General features: G+C 42.0%; 1 protein-coding gene across 1 annotated transcript in view; it reads right to left on the bottom strand.

The window, feature by feature from the left end:
• The window catches only part of PIWIL4 (piwi like RNA-mediated gene silencing 4), a 56,392-nt gene extending 34,756 nt beyond the window's left edge, over window positions 1-21,636 (bottom strand). The window contains exons 1-7 of the mRNA XM_003415590.3: window positions 21,465-21,636; window positions 20,193-20,271; window positions 17,925-18,056; window positions 16,308-16,522; window positions 8,628-8,749; window positions 5,900-5,980; window positions 3,605-3,802 (exon numbers count right to left, since the gene is read on the bottom strand). Coding sequence (XP_003415638.1) covers window positions 3,605-3,802; window positions 5,900-5,980; window positions 8,628-8,749; window positions 16,308-16,522; window positions 17,925-18,056; window positions 20,193-20,271; window positions 21,465-21,551 — 914 coding nt within the window. The 5' untranslated portion in view covers window positions 21,552-21,636. The remainder of the gene's footprint in view (window positions 1-3,604; window positions 3,803-5,899; window positions 5,981-8,627; window positions 8,750-16,307; window positions 16,523-17,924; window positions 18,057-20,192; window positions 20,272-21,464) is intronic.
• Between the last annotated feature and the right edge of the window lie 365 nt (window positions 21,637-22,001).

Here is a 22,001-nt window from a genome sequence, read left to right as displayed (position 1 = left end):
CCAAACCAAGGAATCAATGAGGTTTTTGGTTGTACATAAGCAGCCTCAGCGCTACTCTTCTTATTTTTGTCACTGTTGTATTTTTAAGGATCAGCTCTTACCTAAGAACAACACTAATTAAATCATTACTATGTAAGAAGACATCCATATTCCAAGAAATCCCCTGGGAAGTCATTATACTGCAATTTACTTTTCTCACTGACAACCACTTAACTTCAGGAAACCAATACAGTATTTTATGCAAATAAGTACACCTTCTACATTTGTTTGCCAACCACTCCCTTCCCCCTCGGGGTATTTTCAGAAGTGCCATTATGTCAATTTTCTTTTTTTTCTGCATGTTGCTGTAAAAAAAAAAAAAGCATAGTGTGCTTAAGAAAGCACTTTGCAGGGAGAGGCAACAGCTGGCAAACAAATCTAAAAGGTGTTCATTATTTACGTAAAAAATGCGGTAAATCAGTTGCCATCAAGTCAACTTCCACTTACGGTCACCCCACGTGTGGCAGAGTAGACTGTGTTCCACAGGATTTTCAGTGGCTGATTTTTCAGAAGTAGGTCGCCAGGCCTTTCAAGTCACTTCTGGGTGGACTCAAACCTCCAACCTTTCAGTTAGCAGCCATGTGTGTTAACTATTCGCACCACCCAAGGACTAAAGTCAGGAAAATCATTCTTAAATGTCCAAAACGAAAGGCATTCCTCAAAAACTTTCCCCTCCACTTCTGGTGTCACTCAAACGTTCTGTGCTTGCAGACAAGTTTTCTGATAAAAAGCATCAAAAGAAGACTGATCAATCATGTAATTTTGGTATCCTGCTTAACCTCCCAATGAGGGCTGGCCCTTGGCAAAACTGCATAGCAAGTCAGCTAGGATCATTCTAAGCTCTCATTCTAAGCAACTTCTCCCCTCCAGCAGAGTTTCTGAGTGGTGCAGTTGATTAACACGCTGGGATGCTAACTGTTACATGAAATAAAAATGGAGTCGTGTGGTTGACAAAATGGAGTAGGAAGTCGAGTGGATGACATCCTTAAGACATGTCTTCACCAAAACTTAAGTTTAGCTTTTCTGTAAATCAGGCCACCCTCGTTGACCAATGAGATTCTGACAGCATTTCCACAGTAAATTGTACAAGCCAATCAGAAATAAGCTTCTTTGCTTCTGGGTTGTTTTCTATAAAATGCCAGTCACTGCTGCTACTTGGCAGAGTACCTTTCCACATGTGGTCTGGTGCTGCCAGATTTGTGAACCTTCTGCTGGAATAAACCCCATCTTATAGATTAATTTTATTATTGACTCAGTTTCTTTTGACATAACCAAAAGATTGGACGTTTGAGACAACCCAGAAGTGCCTGGCGAACCACTTCTGGAAAAACAGCCACTGAAAACCCTGTGGAGCACAGCTCTACTCTGACACATGTCGGGTCACCATGAATTGATGGCAGCTGGGGTTTTTTTTTTCTCCCCTTTAGCACTGTATAGAGTAGAATGATCCCCATGTCACTTAAGCCCTCAGGACAGAAAACTCCATGGCAGGATTCTTCAAAGCCCTCTGTACCTTCCAAGGTGACTTTCAAATAATGTGATAAGCTAATCCATGAGCAGTAAGATAAAAGGGCAGCCTTCTCAGCCCAGGTAGTGTGGAATTCAACCAGTCGCATCTTTCTGCTCCATTATCCAGAAAAACAACTTTGGGAATTCCAAGACAGACTAGAAGGCTAGCATGTCCTCTAAAAGAAATCTCTTGGACTGGCAGCAGTATATGGTGAGCTTTGTACTCAGGAAGTCACCTAATCCACCTGTGTTTAATTCCAGTTCAATATGCACTGAGGGTGAACTCCCAACCTTGAAGACCTCATCATCTTATAGAGAAGATATGTCAGGGACCTAACATTCGTCCTGTAACATAAAATGGCTAGAAGCAAAGTGCTATGGGAGCAGCACCAGGGAGGGAACTAGTTAATTCCAACTGAGTGGACAGGTAGAGGCTTCAGGGAAGGTGTGATATTTGAGCTGGGCCTTGCAGAAGGAGTAGAATTTCAACAGGAAATGTTTAGAGCAGTTTTATTCATAATTGTCAAATACTGGAAACAATCAAGATGTCCATCAACGGATGAATGAATAAACTGGTGCACACATACAACGGAATATTATGCAGCTATAAAAAGAAATGACAAGTCACAGAAAGACATGGAGAAACCTTAAATGCGTACTGCTAAGTGAAAGAAGCCAGTCTGAGAAAGCTACATACTGTATGATTCCAACTATGTGACATTCTGAAAAAGGCAAAACTATAGAGTCAGTAAAAAAGATCAGTGGTTGCCAAGGGGTTTAGGGAGAGGAGGAAGGGAAGAATGAGTGGATCAGGAGGCCTTTTTTAGAACAGTGAAACTCTCCTGTAGGATACTGTAACAGTGGACACAAGACATTATACATTTGTCAAAACCCACAGAAACGTAAAACACAAAGAATGAGCCCTAATGTAAACTATGCACTTAAGTTAATAATTATGTATCAATATTGGTTCATCGGTTATAACAAACCTATCACAAGAACTCAAGATGTCAGTAACGGGAAAGAGTGTGCAGGTGTCCCCCTCTGTACTTTCTGTACAATTTTTCTGTAAACCTGAAACTGCTCTAAAAAACAAATTCTATTAAAAACTTTGGAAACCCTGGTGGCGTAGTGGTTATGTGCTACAGCTGCTAACCAAAAGGTTGGCAGTTTGAATCCACCAGGAAACTCTATGGGGCAATTCTACTCTGTCCTATACAGTCTATATGAGTCAGAATCAACTCGACTGCAGTGGGTTTTTATTTAAAAATTTAGATGAATGGATAAATAAAACATGGTATATACGATGCATACAGTGGAATATTTATTTAGTCATAAAGAAAAATGAAGTTCTAACATGTGCTGCGACATGGATCCATTTTGAAAGCATTATGCTGGGTGAAACAGGCCAGTCATAAAAAAAAAGGGCCAATGCTGTACGATCCCACTTACGTGGCTCTCTAGAACAGGCAAATGCATAAAGGCAAAAGTTTATTAGTGGTTAGAGGGAGGGGAGAATGGGGACTTATTGCTTAAGGGGTACTGAGTTTCTGGGTGGGGTAAGGAGAAACATTAGGAAATGGCCAGTGGTGCCGTTGCACAACATAGTGAATGTAATTAATGTCACTGAATTATACACTTACAAACGGTTAAAATGGCACATTTTTTGTTATATGCATTTTACCAGGATGAATTAAAAAAAAAAAAAATTGGGTGGGAGAACCAGCAAAGTGCAGACTGTTGGAGGTTAGGAGGAGTGTGTGGGTGGAGGTGGTGGATGTACGACAACCGATAAAGGGCAGGTGTCAGGCTGTGGAGAATGCCATGTGAAGAGTCTAAATTCTAAGCACAACCGATAAAGGGCAGGTGTCAGGCTGTGGAGAATGCCATGTGAAGAGTCTAAATTCTAAGCAATTGAGCACAGCCAGGCCTTCTAAACTGGTGAGTAAGCTGATCAGATCTGTGCTCAGGGCAACATCCTGATGTTATTCCAGCTCCCGAACACCAACAATAATTTATTCTCTGAAGAAAAATGTATTTAAATGCAGGCTTTTACCTTGTAAGGACAATGAGTCCTAACAGCTCTTTCTCACAGGCCTGGGTGAAGGAGGACAGGCCAGTTTTATGGTAGAGATCAGTCATGAATTCCAGAACAGTCTCACTCCGGAGGACTTTATAACACACATCAGCACTAAACAGCAGACTGCTTTCAAACTGGGATACAGAAACGGAATATCCAGGCCAAAGGGTCAATCTTAAAAAATAATAAAATTCAATTAATATTATACCAGAAAAACAATAAACTTTTTAAAAACGGTGATTTTACATTAGAACTCTCTGGATTTTATCCGGCAATATTTTCTTTAGTCTGATTTCTTCCAGTTGCTGACTAAAAACTTTACTGTTTTTAGCTATAGCGTCTTCACACATTGTCTTAGCTATCTAGGGCTGCTGTAACAGAAATACGATAAATGGGTGGCTTTACCAAGTAGAAATTTATTTTCTCACAGTTTAGGAAGCTAGATGTCCGAATTCAGGGTGCTGGCTCTAACGGAAGGCTTTCTCTCTCTGTGAAGGTATTTGCTTCTTCAGCTTCTGCTTCCTGGTTCCCTGGAAACACCCACCTGTCTTGGCATCTATCTTCCCCCATCTCTGCTCTGTTCAATTGTGTAATCTCTTTTATATCTCAAAAGAGGTTGACTCAAGATACACCCAACACTAATCCTGCCTCATTAACATAACAAAGGCAACCCATTCTCAAACGGGATTATAACCCCAGGTATCAAAAAAATAAAAACCAAACCCATTGCTGTTGAGTCTATTTCGACTCATAGCAACCCAAAGAGCAGAACTGCCCCACAGAGTTTCCAAGGAGTACCTGGTGGATTCAAACTGCTGACCTTTTGGTTAACAGCCATGGCTCTTAACCACTATACCACCAGGGTTTCTACCACAGGTATAGAGATTAGGATTTACAACACATATTTTGGAGGGACATAATTCAATCCACAACACACATAATATAATAGGACACACATATATTCAGGATTGAATACATTCCTGTAGAACAGGGCGCCTCAATCTTAGCACTATTGACACTTTGGACCGAGTAATTCTTTGTTAGGGGCTGTCTTGTGCAATACAGGACGTTTAGCACCATCCCTGACCTCCAACCACTAAATACCAGTAGTAGCCCTCCAGTGTGACAATCAAAAATGTCTCCAGACATTGTCAAATGTCCTCTGTGTGATTAAATCGCCCCTGGTTGAGACCCACAGCTATAGGATTGATACGTCCCAGCAGGAAAACCTCCAGGTTCAGAAAAGCACACCCACTCAAAGGTGAATACAATGGACAGACTCAACAATGAGACTCAGAAATACTTAAGTGATATCATGTACAAATAAACATGAGAAACTTTAGTCTTTTTCTGTCCACATTTATAAATGCCATACACTGAAAAGCCTTGAATAAGAAATGGCATGAAAGAATAGCTCATTCCCTTTTACATTTTTGTGGGTCTGGTTTACCAATCTTCAGGACAATCATATGCACTGAGCATAGACCCCCCAGCTCAACCCACTGCTGGACCTATGAGTATTTCTAATCCAGGTGGAGAGGTGACAGAGATGAATGGATTGGAATGCTTTTATACAGAGCATTCTGACACACTGAAATAGCAGACAGCAACCCGATCACCCGGCAGAAGGTCAAAGAACCTGCCCCAGTCTTTATCTTTTCATGCACTTGTTCCCTTTGTTTATGTATGTGTCCTTGAGCTAGCAGCTGCCATTCTGTAGTTAGCTTGACCATACATTTTGGAGAAATGTGTAACCAACAGCCTATTTAAGGTGTATCTGACCACTTTCCCTGAAGCACCTAGTTAGTTCCCAGGTTAGAGTAAAATCTGTGACTGTTTCTAAGGATTCTTTCCTTCACTAGGGTAGGTAGGTCGGCTTCTCTGCTTGACCTCTGCTTAACAGGCGATTTCTTTTTTACTGCCCTTTCCGCGCTAACTGCCTTTTCTGCAAGAAATCGGAACAGCAACGACGTGTTAAAACAGAATACTGTTCATTCTACTTTCGTTATTACTTGACAGACAGAAATCTTCGTTTCTGAATTTCTTCAAGGACTTATGGTGATGATCCAGCACACTAAAACAAACAAATAAAAATAGGCTGCTAATTTCACATTCACTGTTCTAGGAAAAAAACTTGAAAATTACAGAAATCCATTACATCACATATCGTAGCGTCTCTCATAGGAGGTATAATCATATAATTTTGTCTTGCAAATTATGCTGCTCACATTGGAACAGTTTCTGAGTAACAGAAAATATAAATAAACCTACTTGTACTGGGGAATTTCCACTGGTTCTGAAGGATTATAATAGTTCCGTCCTATTTGGTACATGGATAGCTTTTTCAGGATCCTGCAAGAATATTTTTTTGAAGCTTTGGTAAGTATCAGTCAATGACAGTGTGTAAGTTTATACCAATGCTGAAAATTATGATCTAAACATACAGAAAGGACAGAGCTGTAATCCTTATAGCACCGGATGGTTTAGATACTAAACATACATAATATGAGTATAGATATAAAGACTACGGTTTTTTTCTTATTTAAGTATGACACAGCTGAAATTATCTCTATCTGGCTGTGTCTAACTGCAAAGGTAAATATGTGGTTCTTTATCAATTAAGATCTGTGGTTGTGACATTCTGGTTAGCCTGATGGATGAAGCAAGTTGTCTGAAGTCTCTTTCGGCTTCTGCTCTATTTTGAGATGAGCAGTCTGTCTCTAATGAAGCTAGTCAGACTCCCAAGACGCCACCAAACAGCACAGTCACCTCCTCAGCGACCAATCCTGGTCACTTCTGGAATTTGTGGCATCACCAACATGAGGCTGCCCAGTGCATGGGGGAAAAGTAGGGAGCTTCAGCTCAGGAAAGGGGGATTCCGATTGTGTGACTTTAAGTACAATCACTGAGCCTCAGCCTCCTCATCTGTAAAATGGGGATTTTAATGGTACCTGCCTCATGGTGCTCTAGTGAGAGGATTAAGTAAGAAAAAACACAGGTGAAAGAGCTTTGTAAGTAAAAACCATCTTCCAAGTGTTGGCTGATTTAAAGATAGTCCCTTCCCAGGAGGGCACATGTTAAGACTGGCTTCTGAAGAGCAAGTATACAGCACAAAGCTGAGGCCCAGATGTGATCACAGGACGTCCAACCAGAATTAGGACAGTATTTCTGTGTGTGGGAAGTCCCTGTATGTGCTCTACTCAGCAAACCCCAAACTTCCCTCACCTCATCCTCTCCTGGGGCCTCTGTGGCCAAGGGCTCACATCTCAGGTTTTGAACAGAGCACCTTAATGACCCACACTAGTAACACGCACACCAGCAGTTCTTGAGCTTTAAAGTACCCACATGTCATCTGGGCAGCTTCCTAAAAATGTGGATTTCCAGGTTCCACCCATGCAATTCTGACTTACTAGGTCAGGGGCCAAGGAAGCCCCCAAGATTACTTTAAAGCAAGTGATCCTCAGACCAGTCAAGGAAACACTGGAAAGCTTGGTTACAACCTTCCCTCTGCCCCCACACAGAAATGGGGGGAAGGAAAAAGGCTAGACGGGAGAGAGGGCAGAGAGAAAATGGTGATGTCTTTTCACATACAATATAAGATGATAGAAAAAAAGAAATCTTTCAGTTTACTGACTTAAACATGTTGCTGTGATCGAGTCTACCCTCAACTCCTGACAATCCCATGCACAATCGGGATGAAACACTGCCCAGTCCTGTTCCACGTGTGTGATCAGATGCGGACTGGACTGTTGTAATCCACAGAATTTTCATGGTTGATTTTCACAAATAGATCGCCAGGCCTTTCTTCCTAGTCTCTCTTAGTCCGGAAGCTCTGCTGAAATTTGTTCAGTATCATAGCATCATGTCAGCCTCCACTGACAGCTGGGTGTTGGCTACCCATGAGGTGCACTGGCCAGGAATGGAACTTGGGTCCCCTGCATGGAAGGCAAGAATTCTGCTACTGAACCACCACTAGAGAAAATTGAACCACCACTGCCCCCTCATAACTCTAACATACTGAACTTCAAATCTGGATGGGAGGACAAAAAAAGAAGAAAAAGGAAAACGGCACTCTCCCTGTTTCCAACGAGACAGCAAGTCTTAGTCAGCTATTGCTGCTATAACAGAAATACCACAAGTAGATGCCTTTAACAAACAGAAGTTTATTCTCTCACAGTCTAATAGGCAGAAGTACAAATTCAGGGTGCCAATTCCAGGTGAAGACTTTCTCTCTGTCGGCTCTGGAGGAGAAGTTCTTAACAACAATCTTCCTTTGGTCTAGGAGCTTCTCTGCACAGGGACCCCAGATTTTGGCACTACTTTCTTGGTGGTAAGAGGTCCCTTTCCTCTCTGCTTGCTTCTCTGTTTTAGATCTCAAAAGAGACTGATGTGAGATACAACCTAATCTTGTAGACTGAGTCCTGCCTCATTAACATATCTGCCTCATTAACATCATAAAAAGAAAAAAAAACCAAACCTGTTGCCATGGTGGAGTCAATTGCGACAGAGTAGAACTGCCCCACAGGGTTTCCAAGGAGCGCCCAGTAGAATCGAACTGCTGACCTTTTGGTTAGCAGCCGTAACTCTTAACCACTATGCCACCAGGGAATAGAGGTAGGATTTACAGCACACAGGAAAATCACATCAGACGACAAAATGCTGGACAATCACACAATACTGGGAATCATGCCCTAGCCAAATTGACATCCATTTTTGGGGGGACACAATTCAATCCATAACACAGCACAACCTAACCTGGACTTCTTTGAGTCAACTGGGATGATAATGGTTTATACCAAGGACAGACTGCGATGGACAGTGTTGCACCTCCTTATACAAGTCTGTGAAAATGCTATTGTGGTAGTAAAAGGAAAAACTGCCCTAAAGGGGGCATTGTTGCTGGCACTTTTACTACAAAATGGTTGATAGTTTTAATACCCAGGCTTTATACTTAAAGGTATCATTAGCCTAAATTAAATTCACATTTAAAGTTTCTTACTTTTTGAAAATGATGCTGAAAACCTGGAAGCACACGGGGGAACTTGACGGCAGCTCCCTCGTCAGAGTGATGACAATCTTCACAGTCTCGCCTCTCTGCGTTTCACTTGACAATTCCGTGACCTGGGAAAAGAAGTATTTAATATGCGATGTACAGATTATCCCATGTGCTGAATGTCGCTATTATAAAGCCATCACAATTTCGTACACATTAACAAAAACCGAACTGCAGGTGTTAGTATGTGATGAATAATCTAATCACCACGTTATGTTTAGAGGATTTTTCTTTCTGGTATCTGGCTAATTCTAGAAAATCAACAGATCTCTCTGCTCTCTTAACTTCTTACGGGAGAATCAAAGCTAGACTCATGGATCAAAGACTCCATCCAAAAAGCAGTGGTTCTTAACCTCTTGGGGGAAGGAAAGTAAAATTACTTTGAGAGTCTGATGAAAGTTAGATATTCTCCCCAGAAAGTGTCACATACATATATATCACAACAACGTATATAACGTACCCATTTTCCGGGGGTTCAAGGACTCCCAGGAAGCTTATTGGTGGATTGTCCTGACCACGAGGAATCCCAGTGGTGCAGTGGTTAAGTGCCTGGCTTATCAAAAGGTTGCCAGTTCAAACTCATCAGCCACTGTGTGAGGAAAGATGTGGCAGCCCGCTTCCGTAAAGATCACAGCCTTGGAAACCCTAAGGGGCAGTTCTCCTCTGTCCTACAGGGTCACTATGAGTTGGAACTGACTCAACAGTAATTAGTTTTTTGCTCTGACCATCCCAGGTTCATGGGTTCCAGAGGACTGCCTCTCACAAATTTACTTACAAGAGAGCACTGAAGAGAGGAGAAAAGCAAAGAACAGGGGAGAGCCAAGAGAGGAAAGTAAATACGGGGAGAGAGAGGAATTCATAGCAGATAAGAACCTGATTGTCTTATTTACTTTTGAGAGGTCTGGAGAGAGCCCTAGCGTTCTCATAACCTGGAACAATGTTGTGGCAATGTAAGGAGTGCGTGAACAGGTTTCTGTGCCAGCTCCCCGACTAAACATAAAACTCCCTGGGTCCGACAGGGCTCAGTACAGGTTTTTGGAATTAAAAAAACAATGAATAAATCAGTCAATAAATATCAATTCGTGATCAAAGATTTTTCAAAGGGGTAAAGAATCAGAAGCTGATTAAGGTGCATTTGTTTGTTTTGCTCCCTCTTTTTACAGTTAAAGTGTAGTTTTAAACACTTTCCAGTTGAACCAACAATATACGGCAGGAAATGGTCAGGACACGAAAACAAGGAGAACTTGGACCCTTCACAGGGGATGAAATATTTCACTGAGATGATTTCCTGCTTGAGATAAAACTGTACAGAAATCAGAAGGAGCTCACTTTGGCAACATCCGGGAGAAAGAAGTCTGGCAGGAAGGAGCTGTTCCGGCTTTTAGGCTGCAGCAGGGATGGTAGGAGAAAGGTTTAAGTAGAACAACAAAGGATTTGGGGTGCAGGTAGCAGTAGAGCCTCTCAGCATGGAGCCCTATATGGGAACTCTATTCCTAACAGCCATGAGAACTTCTCCCCAAGTACCTCAAACTCGTTTTCTCTAAGATCAAACTCATTGCTCCCCCTTGCAGGTCCCAACCAAAAATCCACTCCTTTTTTTGTCTCCTAAGTCTGTTTGGAACCCACCACCCTCCAGTCCCCAGGCTGCTAATCTCAAAGGGAACTTTCACTTCCACTCCACGTTCCCCTAATTGTTCAACAGGTCTTAGTGCATCTACTCATCTGAGTCAGAACTGACCCCACAGCAGTGCACTTTTATTGGTTTTAGTGCATCTATACCAGCAAGGCCTCTGATCTATTTCCGCTGGTCCAATACCATCATTTACCTCTGTGCTTAACAGCACAAGCTTTGAAATCAGACAGACTCCAGTCTTCTGCCTCTTAAGCCAAAACTAAACCTACTGCTGTCGAGTCGATTCTGGAGTCACAGAGTGGAACTGGCCCACAGGGTTTTCAAGGAGCAGCTGATGGATTCAAACTGCTGATTTTCTGGTTAGCAGTCCAGCCCTTAACCAGGGCTCCTCTCACATCCTGTGTAATCTGGAGCACGGTGAATTCTTTAAGACCTTCCTCCTTCTCTAAAGTGGGAGTGAGTCCAATTTATGTCACCGGGTTGTGAAGATTAACTGAGATAATGCAGAGAAAACACAGAGCACTGGGCCTGACACTTGGGAAGTTTAAATAAAAGGCAGCCGTTTATACCTTTGTTCCAGCCCTTGTTACATCCTGCCCAGATTATTCTAGTGGCATTTCATTCATCTTTCCCCCTGCCTCCTAAACCATGTAATAGGATAAGGTCAGAGTAACTGCAATATCACACAGCTGCAATGGAAACCCCTTTTCAGAGGCTTCAATGGCCCAAAAAGAAGGGTTCCTATCCCTCACCATGACATTTCAAGTCCTCCTTCATGAAACCCCAGCCTACTTACGGGGCCACAATTTCCACTCCTTCCTAGCTATGACCCTCACTTCCTATTATAGTGCCTTTGCTCCTTTGCCTATAAACCGCCCCCACCCCTGACCATGAATCTCCCCACTAACCCAAATCCTACCAAGAAGCTAATTAAATATAACTCCCTCCATGAACTGTCCCTTTCCTTCCTTTCATCAAACTCTGTATGATGACCTTGGGCAAGTGGCTTAACCTCTCTTACACTCCAGGGATGGGGAGAGGACTAAAATGAGATCATGAATGTAAAGGGCCTGGCAGAGTTGGTGCTTGTCATGGGTTGAATTGTGTCCCCCAAAAATATCTGTCAACTTACCTGGGCCATGATTCTCAGTATTGTGTGACTGTCCACCATTTCATGTGATTTTCCTATATGTTGTAAATCCTATCGCTGTGATGTAATGAGATGGATTAGCGGCGGTTATATTGATGAGGTCTACAAGATTAGGTAGTGTCTTAAGCCAATCTCTTTTGAAATATAAAAGAGAGAAGCGAGCGGAGAGACACGGGGACTTCATACCACCAAGAAAGCAGTGCCGGGAGCAGAGCACGTCCTTTGGACCTGAGGTTCCTGTGCTGAGATGCTCCCAGACCAAGGAAAGACTGATGAGAAGGACCTTCCCCCAGAGCCTGCAGAGAGAGAAAGCCTTCCCCTGGAGCTGATGCCCTGAATTTGGACTGGTAGGTAGCCTACTATACAGTTAGCAAATAAATTTCTCTTTGTTAAAGCCACCCACTTGTGGTATTTCTGTTATAGCAGCACTAGATGACTAAGACAGTGCTCAACAAATGAAATCTAGTAGGTGTGACAGTAGCAGTGGTGGTAGGGGTTTACTTTATGAGACACAAAGTATTACTTGTTCAACTCAAGAGAAATACGCTCCAGAGAACAACCAAGCACAGAACTTAACACATACGCTGTGCAATGGCTTGCTCTCAACTGCTAAACTAAAGGTTGGTGGTTTGAATCCTCCCAGTGGTAAAAAATAAAAATATTTATTTATTTATTTATTTATTTATTTATTTACCTCAGAAGAAAGGCCTGGCAATCTGCTTCCGTTAAAATTATAGCCAAGAAAACCCTAGGGAGCAGTTCTACACTATAATACATGAGGTCATCGTGAGCTGGAAACTACTTGATGGCAACTAAGAACAACAACAAACAAGTGCTCAGTAAATGTTAGCTATGATAAAAATAACAACTAGTATTATTACTATAGCATTTAATTCATCCTACCTTGCACTGTGTTTATCCACACAGGACTTGTCTTCGATACTAAATTGAAACTTTTTTGAGAACAAGAACGCTGTTTTATTCATCCTTGTTTCCTTCATGGTGGTAGCAACCAGACGGGCACACAGCAGGCTTTTTTTAAGTGCAGAATGAATTTGTAAAAAGGGCAGTAGGATGTGAACAGTGATAGCAACACAGAGCACGGGTGCACAGACAAAGTCTGGAAGACAGTGGAACGCCTAGTGACAGCTGAACAGGACTTCTAGAACCACACTATTTTGCAGTGCAGTGAATTATGGAGGGGCTCTTTCCACTAAAATAAGCATAGTAGGAAGTGTGTATGGGATGGGTGGGGTACAGAATTAAGCCTGAGGCAAATACTAAGATCAGAAGAAAATAGTGTGAATAGCAATATTTTCCTTAGGATACCATTTCTTTTTCACTGTCACTAGGTGGCAGGTCATATGCTGATGCCAAAAAAAAACTCCAAACCTGCTGTCGTTGAGTCTATTCCGACTCATACTGACCTTACAAGACAGAGCAGAACTGCCCCATAGGGTTTCCAAGTCTGTAATCTTTACAGAAACAGGCTGCTACATCCTTCTCCGGCCATATGCTGATAAAGAGTAACAAAACTCTGTTCTACCTAAATCTAGCATCACCCGTGTCTGGGAAATACAATCAGCAGATGTGATTTGTCTGTCACGCCCTGTTTTAATGGTCTATTTATTTGCCCGCCCCCATCTCCAGCAACTAGAGGGTGCTTGGCACATACTACATGCTCAGATACATTAAATGAGAAAAAGAATAGTATTAACTTATTTCTGTCATCTTTAGAGTAAAAATTTTCCACCGTGATTAAATAGAGCTGAAGTAAACTGGACCATTCGAATACTAGTTGCCATTGATTCCAACTCATGGCAACCCCATATGTGTCAGAGCAGAACCGAGCTCCATGAGATTTTCAATGGCTGATTTTTTGGAAGGTGAGCGCCAGGCATTTCTTCCAAGGCACCTCCAACCTTTTGGTTAGCAGGGACTCCATTCCAGGGTAGTGTATAATAATAATAATAAGATATCTAAATTCCTGAACTATTACTATAAACTTATCTATAGAAACAAGATGATCTTGAATGATAACAATATATTTGAAATAAGTCATTTAAGTATGAGAGGCCATATTAGCATGTTATTAACATCTGGTGGCCACAGGACAAAATACTGAGGGATTAATAAGGATTTGTCGTGAATAGGGAACCCTGGTGGAAGTAGTGGTTAAGTGCTATGGCTGCTAACCAAAGGGTCAGCAGTTCGGATCCGTCAGGTGCTCCTTGGAAACTCTATGGGGCAGTCCTATAGGGTCGCTATGAGTCGGAATCAACTCGATGGCACTGGGTTTGGTTTGGATGGTGAATAAAAATGTTTCCAACGTTACAGTTTCAGATTTTCCAGGCCCTTAAATTTAACCATGTGATATAATTTTAAGCTTCCATATCCAGATGGAATGACCACTCAAGAAACGCCTATAGATCTCAGTTCTAATGAATGGATGAAGGCCCCAAGTGTTCTCAGAAACATTTCTTGAGGAAATTCACAAAGAACTGCCTGGAATCTAGAAATTTAAATTTATGCTATCGTTACCATCCTGCTCAAAATGCTGACCTAAAGGATTAGGCTTTCCAAGGATCAGAACTATAAAGTTTTAATACAATGCCCATGTAATGGATTGAATTACGTCCCCCCAAAAATGTGTGTATCCATTGTGTGATTTTTCTATATGTTGTAAATCCTGCCTCTGTGATGTTAATGAGGGAGGATAGGTGGCTGTTGTGTTAGTGAGGCAGAGCTCAATTCTTGGAATAAAAAAGAAAAGCAGGCAGAGTGTCTGGGGGACCTCATACCACCAAGAAAACACTGCCAAGAGCAGAGGGCGTCCTTTAGACCTGGGGTTCCTGAGCAAAGAAGCTCCTAGTCCAGGGGAAGACTGAGGAGAAGGCAGACAAGACAGAGAAAGCCTTCCCCTGGAGCTGACACCCTGAATCTGGACTTTAACCTCTTTGTTAAAGCCATCCACTTCTGGTATTTCTGTTTACAGCAGCACTAGATGACTAAGACAGCCCGGTTTTCATTCTTCTGTAGAAACCGGTTCTTCTTCCGGTTGCAGCTTTAATTTTCTTTTAGAAAACATATAATGAAAATTATAAATTCCAACATCTTTATCTTAGGCTTAAAAATGCTGAAAGTGTAAAAAATGGATAAGGGAATATGAAATATACAATCACCATTCCAATGGTAGCACCATTTTTAAAATACCCTAAAAAGTGACATTGGTAACTCATATTTCACAAGCTAGAGTATAAGATGAAACAAGTCATGAAAGAAACAAGTTTTAGAATCAGTGATTGACGTAAAGGTATTTGGTAAAAGAGGTGCACCCGCGCAGGAGCAAATAAATCAGTGAGTTTAAAGCACTGACGCCACAGGGTAAGGGATGCTTCTTAAAGTCTTGCTTATCTTAGGAAAAAACGAACAAACCTGTTGCTCTGGAATCGATTTCAACTCATAACGACCCTATAAGGCAGAACAGAACTGCCCACAGAGTTTCCAAGGAGCACCTGGTGGATTCAAACTGCCAACATTTTGGTGAGCAGCCCAACACTTAACCACTATGCCACCAGGGTGTCCATTTTAGGAAAGCAGGATGACTATTTCAAGGATACTTCACCCAAATAAAAGTCGTTGAAAAAGTAATGTTTGTACGAGAGGTCTTATTTTGAAAATGCAAGACCATCACCTTCTTAATTAAGAAATCAATTACTGATGAAGTCTTAATTAGGACGTCTTTTAGCTCTCAGGTAGGGGAATAGGAAAGAGGAAAGGAATCAGTGAAACACTCATTCCAGCTGTCACAAAAATCAACTAGCCTGTTAAATTGTATACGTGCGTGTATACATATGCATAAACGTATATATGTGTGTGTATATATATCCACCACTTGTTTGTCAGTTTGTCATACTGTGATGGCTTGTGCGCTGCTGTGATGCTGGGAACTGCACCACTGATATTCCAAACACCAGCAGAGTCACCACAGTGGACAGCTTTCAGTGCAGTTTCCAGACTAAGACAAGCTAGGAAGGCCGGCCTGGCAATCCACTTCTGAAAATTAGCCATTGAAACCCCTATGGATCAGAATAGAATACTGTATGGCTGGATTCAAACATGCCAACAATTGTGAAGATGGCATAAGCCAGGCAACATTCATCCTGTTATACACAGTGTTGCCATGAGTTAGAGCAGACTTGACAGCATATACATACATATACGTACACGTGTGTGTGCATTTGTATACATGCACATACATGCATACATACATATATATACACATATACACGCACACACCCACTGCCATATTTTCCAATTCATAGAGACCCTACAGGACAGGTAGCAATGCTCCACTGGGTTTCCAAGGCTGTAATCTTCACAGAGGCAGACTGCCACAACTTTCTTCCATGGAGCAGCTGGTGGGTTCAAACCACTGACCTTTGTTATCAACTAAGACCTTAACCATTGTGCCACCAGGATTCCATATATATGTGTGTATATACACATGTGCACATATATATACACATACACAGGCATACATATATATGTATATTTACATACATGTTTGTGCATATATACAATACACATATATACCTAAAAACCAAACCCACTGCCATCGAGTCAATTCCGACTGATAGTGACCCTACAGGACAGAGTCGAACTGATCCATAGGATTTCCAAGGAGCAGCTAGTAGACTCAAACAGCCAACCCTTATGGTTAGCAGCCGAGCTCTTAACCACTGCACCACCAGAGCCACTACATATACAGATATGTACATATATATACATACACATACACACACTCACACACATATATAGTGAAAACTTAATCATACTATACCTTTTCTTCTAGTTTTTCTAACAGAAAAAGGATGGCACCATCAAATACTTTTGCTTTGTTGAAAAGTTCACTATGACTGTAAAGCAAAGCGATTCTCAGTCTTCTAGATTCTAAATCTGGAATATATGTCACATAGTACTGATAGAGCTGCCAATCCTGGGGCAAGTCTAAATTAAAGAGATTCGTGACCAGTTTCACAGGTATTCCACTAGAACCTGAAAAAGACAAATTTTTTTGCAAAAATCACGTATTTATTATTTACATAATTAAAAACATCTATTTTTGGAGCAGGAGCCAACATGATGCTACATACAGATGTACCATGCCATCCCTCTGCAGCAAAGACCCGTAAAACAGATACAAACAGATACAAACGTCAATCTGGAACCCTAAGCATCAAATGAAGGGAGAAAGAACTACATCAAGCACCAAGTGGAGGAAGAAACTGATAGAGAACAAAGAGAGCTATGCAGTGGAGGTCCCCTGCCAGCAAACGTGGCCGTGTCACCATCTTGGAGCAGAGCCAGCAACAACCCAGACAGGGAGTACAAGAAGGCAACTTCACAAGCTCCCAAAAGGAGACAGAACACCTGGTAACCAGAGGAAAACACTTTCCCACCCTTCACCTAGTATTATTAGCTTCTAGAAAATATTAAGTTAAAATCTGTTTCCAAATGATTATTTTGTTTAAACTGAGTACAAGGTGATGTTTTAAGACACATCTTTGGCACTTTGAAAATAACTTAAAAATATAAAAATACAGGAGGTAAGTGAACTAACTCTAGAACTCCAACTTGACCTTTGTATGCAACTATTCCAAATGGCACTGTCACTTGCTCAAAACTGCTGTCCATACCCTTCTGAGTGGAGTCTGAATCTCCCAGGAAAGCCACATACCTTATACAATTTTTAAAATTCTATTAGCCTCACTTCACTACCCAGATCATACTTTGCATTTCATAAAGGTAAGCACTTTTGTTTCAAGTGTGTGCGTGCTGGATTATACCTATTTCTTAGTGTGCTGCATAGTTTTTAAAAAAAGTTTGAAAAACACTGATCTACATTACTGAGTCTTAACATGTGAGGGGGAGTCACAAAGCCTTTCATTGAGAATCCAGTGAAAACAACAGACTCACTTCCCAGAAAATGCATATACCCACAATTCTGCATTTAATTTCAGGGGTGGGTCTGAACTCCTGGTAAAAAAAAAAAAAAAAATTTTTTTTTTTTTTCCTGGTAAAGAATCCCTGAAATAGGCCACATTTTTCTTTTTACAGCTTATGAAGTCCAGAGCGGTTATTATTCTCCATATGTGAAAAGGGTAGGGAAGGACATGAAGCCTCTCTGTAATTCCCACCCCAGGTGTGAGGAGAAAATCTTTTCTGCAAACAAGATGTGATTTGCCAGGGGTGGGGGGGGTCATTATTTGTATTAATAGAACAGAAACTTAAGGCCAAAGAAACCAAAGTGCCTAGACAATGCCTTAAGCACAGGAGATGTTCAATAAATATCCATTAACTGCATACACGACCTTGTTTTATTTTAGACTTAGAAACTAAAATTCCTTAAGGAAGATTTAGTAACATTCCAAAAATAAGCACTATGAAGATTGCGTACCTGTTTTGCAATCTCTTACATGTGCCAATTTCTCCCTGGTACAGGCACCCAAATCCATGAACTCTCTTCTGATTCTTCCACCTCTTCCCAGGAAGGTACATCCAACATCACCAGAAGATACACCATCTTTATCTAAAATAGGAAGACAACTCAGTAATACCTCGTATTTCATTCTACTGATATTATTTACAACTACTGTAACAAAAACGCATTCTCAAACAAAGCTAAGATTTTTGTGGTTTTAATAAAACTTCCACACATTGCTGAAAGCAACATAAGACTATATAGAGATGTCTTCCCCCTAAAAATGAAAAACTGTGAAGGAAGTATGAAATGTTTCGTTAGAAAAAACAGATGCTGAGTTAGACCCATCTCTAAACTGTGGATAGGACTGGTCTGATTCTCATCTTGGCTAAGGACAAAGCTCTATCTCCCTATGTCCTGCTCCACCCCATTTATGGAGGGCAGCTCTCCCTTCTCTAGCTCCTTTATAACCCTGAGGAGTTACAAACTAAGACTGCCCACACCTGCTTCTCTGCACAGAGAGAGGCTACATCTCTTACCCTTCTCACTGAAAGGCAGAGAAATTGCCCAGAACATCGCCATCTCTTTTTATGCTAAATCATTCCCCTGGAGAATGAATGCCAGTATTTCACCTTGGGCCATATCACCTAGTATTAGCTTCTAGAAAACAGGAAGTTAAAATCTGTTTCCAAATGATTATTTTGTTTAAACTGAGTACAAGGTGATTTTTTTTTTTAAGATACATATTTGGCACTTTGAAAATAACTTAAAAATATAAAAATACAGGAAGTAAGAGAACTAACTCTAGAACTCCAACTTGACCTTTGCAGGCAACTGCTCCAAATGGCAGTCACTTGCTCAAAACTGCTGTCCATACCCTTCTCAGTGGAGTCTGAGTCTCCGAGGAAAACCACATAAAATTCTATTAGCCTTGCTCGATTACCCAGATCATTCATTGCTCGTGGTTTCAAATGATGTTGGGCTGTTTTTCAAAATTAAATTCATCCTTAAAGGATGAAGGGTTTCCACCACTTGGTATTCACAAGAATGTATGACAGATATGGAAGGAAATCTGCAAAGAGAAATTGGAATAATGTTTGATGGTGGCAGCAGCGCTGGGCCTAAAGCATTGCCTCAGAGCAGGTCTTCTGAGAAGAGCACATTCACTCGTGTAGGTTCAGATCACAGAAGGTACCTGAGTATGGCTGGAAACCCCCCCAGGACAGAGCACAGACAGGAGAGCCAGGAGTGAGATGAACAGAAGGACTGACGATCCTCAGTCTGGGAGGGCCTATGTATTTGGAGCTTACACGTTTGGAAGAAATCAATCACATAACTTCATGATCAAAACAAGGGAAATGGCCAACAGGTTTCATTAGATATGACAACTCGCACTGGGTGATAGTGTCTACTTGGAGTAGCACGTTGACAAGTATCCTAAGGCCAAATCTGGCTTTGCAGGAAAAAGGGATAGCATTAAATGGCGATGTCTACCATGGCTGGAATCCCTAGGTGGTGCAAATAGTTAATGCACTTGGCTGCTCACAAAAAGGTTGGAGGCTCAAGTCCGTCCAGAGGGGCCTTAAAAGAAAGTCCTGATAATCTACTTCTGAAAAATCAGCCACTAAAAACTCTATGGAGCCCAGTTGTACTCTGACACACATGGAGCTGCCATGAGTCAGACTCAACAACATGTGGGTTTACATGGGTGAGGAAAAAGAGAACAGCAGCTTGCATGCCAGGTTTCTACCATCCTGCAAGGTAATGGCACCGGCATTTATACACCATAAAAACAAACAAACAAACACGTTGCTGTTGAGTCAATTCCAACTCATAGTGACCCTAGAGGACAGAGTAGAACTGCCCCATAGAGTTTCCAAGGAGCAGCTGGTGGAGTCGAACTGCCAGCGTTTTGGTTAGCAGACATAGCTGTTTAACCGTATACCACCAGGGTGTCCATACATTACAAAGCATTTAAAAAAAATTTTTTTTTTTCAAAATTCTTCAGTGAACAAAAAACTACTAAAAAACTAGCTTCCTAGTATCTGTGGGTTCTTATCTGCGAAGCACTGTCAGGAAACTCTGCAGCAGACTCTGTTTTAGAGGATCCCAAAAGGAACACGAGAAAGGCGGATCCTTCAAGGCAAGGAAAACGGGATATTCAAGAAGTGACCCTGCTGCTGTGAAGCTTAGTCTCAGCCACCAGATTGAACGGAACTGAATGGAGCAGATAGGTACTCTTACTTTTCTGTGAAATCCTGCTTGTTCCCATGTAGCCACTGCTAGAGGGTGTGTCCTTGTCACTAACATCAACAGATGCAGGCTAAAAGGGACAAAAAAAAAAAGTTTTGTTCAGATTTATGATGTTAAGTCATAAATCAAAAGGCGATCACAGCAAAAGAGCAGTATCGTAAGTCATTAGATTACCACGAGCCAGGAAAAAGAAATATTAACAGGTAAAACTCCGTGAGAGGTGAAGAGACTGCCAATTCCAGAAGGAAAAAAAAAAGGATAAGAACAAGCTGTCATTTCCCCCATTCATCAAACTTGGATTTTAGTACCAACTCTAGCCAGATACAGTGTTAGATCCTGGGGGTATAAAGAAGAGGAAACGCCATGCTTGACTCAGGGAGCTCATCAGAGGGAACGTGGTACTAATGAGCATGGACTTACATGCTTCAAGGCCCATGGACATGGGCCTCTGCTACGTATCTGAACATGTAAACATATCTCTAGCAAGAAAATAGATGGAGGCCAGCAGACCTGGGCCATCAGTTCAGATGATGACTCTTCCTGAATCAAGTGGGCCAAAATTAGCTCTTGTGAAGAGAATATTATTTTCTTTTCACAGTAAGTACTTCTCTTTGTTCAAGATGTTGTTACATCTTGATCTGCAATAAAGCATGTGAAGTCCACAGAAGACGGCTTTATGAGAGTAAAGACATAATGACCACAAGATGACTCACTCTGAGTGCTTTTTGTTGAAGAGGTTGCTGTGGATAACAAAAGTGTGTAGTTGTAACATCACTCAAAAGTTGCTCATTTGCAGGTCAAGTCAATCCAGTTGCCTAAATCCAACAAGAAGCCCAACCCAAGGTGGTTGCTCAAATTCAAACAGTGGTTGAACTTAAGCCCCATCTGTATTTGAGATTATGTATTTTTACAGATTATTTCGATTATATGCTATACAATGGTACTTTGGAAGGTCCATCAATTTTTACCAGGCAGTTTAAAACAAAATCCAGTAATTAAAAGTCAGAAAGTGGAAGGTAATGACACACTTGCTTTCAATTTTCTGTCCTCTTCACTACCTAATGAATCTACATTAATATCTTAATCAAATAAGATCCTTAGAAGAAAAGAATGCAAAAACCTTGGAAAGACTCAAAGTTGAGAGAGAAGATACTGCACTACTGCCTAACAGAAAGTAAGAAATATAAGCAAAGTAAGGCGTTGTCTGGGCTGGAGATAGCCAAGGGCAAGAGTGAAATAAGTCAACTAAGCGTTTCTACACACCGATGGCGAGGCCTGAGTGCGCCCTATTTCCGGGGTGCTGGGGCGGCAGGCGATGCCTCGCGCTCTTACGCGGGCCCGTCCACTCATGTTCCGAAGTCCAGAGTGGCTTCAGGAGCAGTGCGTTATCAATTAGGGCATCAATTTGGCATCTGGATGGCAAGGCTTGAGGAGCGCTGGCAGGTCTCCCGCCTCACTATGCCCGCGCGTGGGCGGCGGGGGCGCATATAGCCCGCGGGCGTTCCCGAGGCGCGAAGCGGTCTGGGTCCGGGTACAGCAGGGGCTCGGCGCTCGTCCCACCGCTCGTGCCAGCGGTTGGCCCCCGGGCGTGGACCGGGACTACGTGCGCCCTTAGAATGCCGGCGTGCGGTAGATTTCCACTGCCCCGCTGCCTGCCCCCCCACCGCGCAATGCTTCCTTTGCCTTATGCGCCCCGTCCCTGCCCGGCTTCCTGCATCCTGCGCACCTCAGTGAAGGCTGCCTCTCCCAGAGCCTTTTGGCAGGGGGACCCCAACTCCCCAGTGTGCCCCAGGGACAGAA

Source organism: Loxodonta africana, chromosome 7 (genome assembly GCF_030014295.1).
Source record: "Loxodonta africana isolate mLoxAfr1 chromosome 7, mLoxAfr1.hap2, whole genome shotgun sequence".
Classification (NCBI taxonomy): Eukaryota; Metazoa; Chordata; class Mammalia; order Proboscidea; family Elephantidae; genus Loxodonta; species Loxodonta africana.
This window is presented reverse-complemented; position numbering and strand designations above follow the sequence as displayed.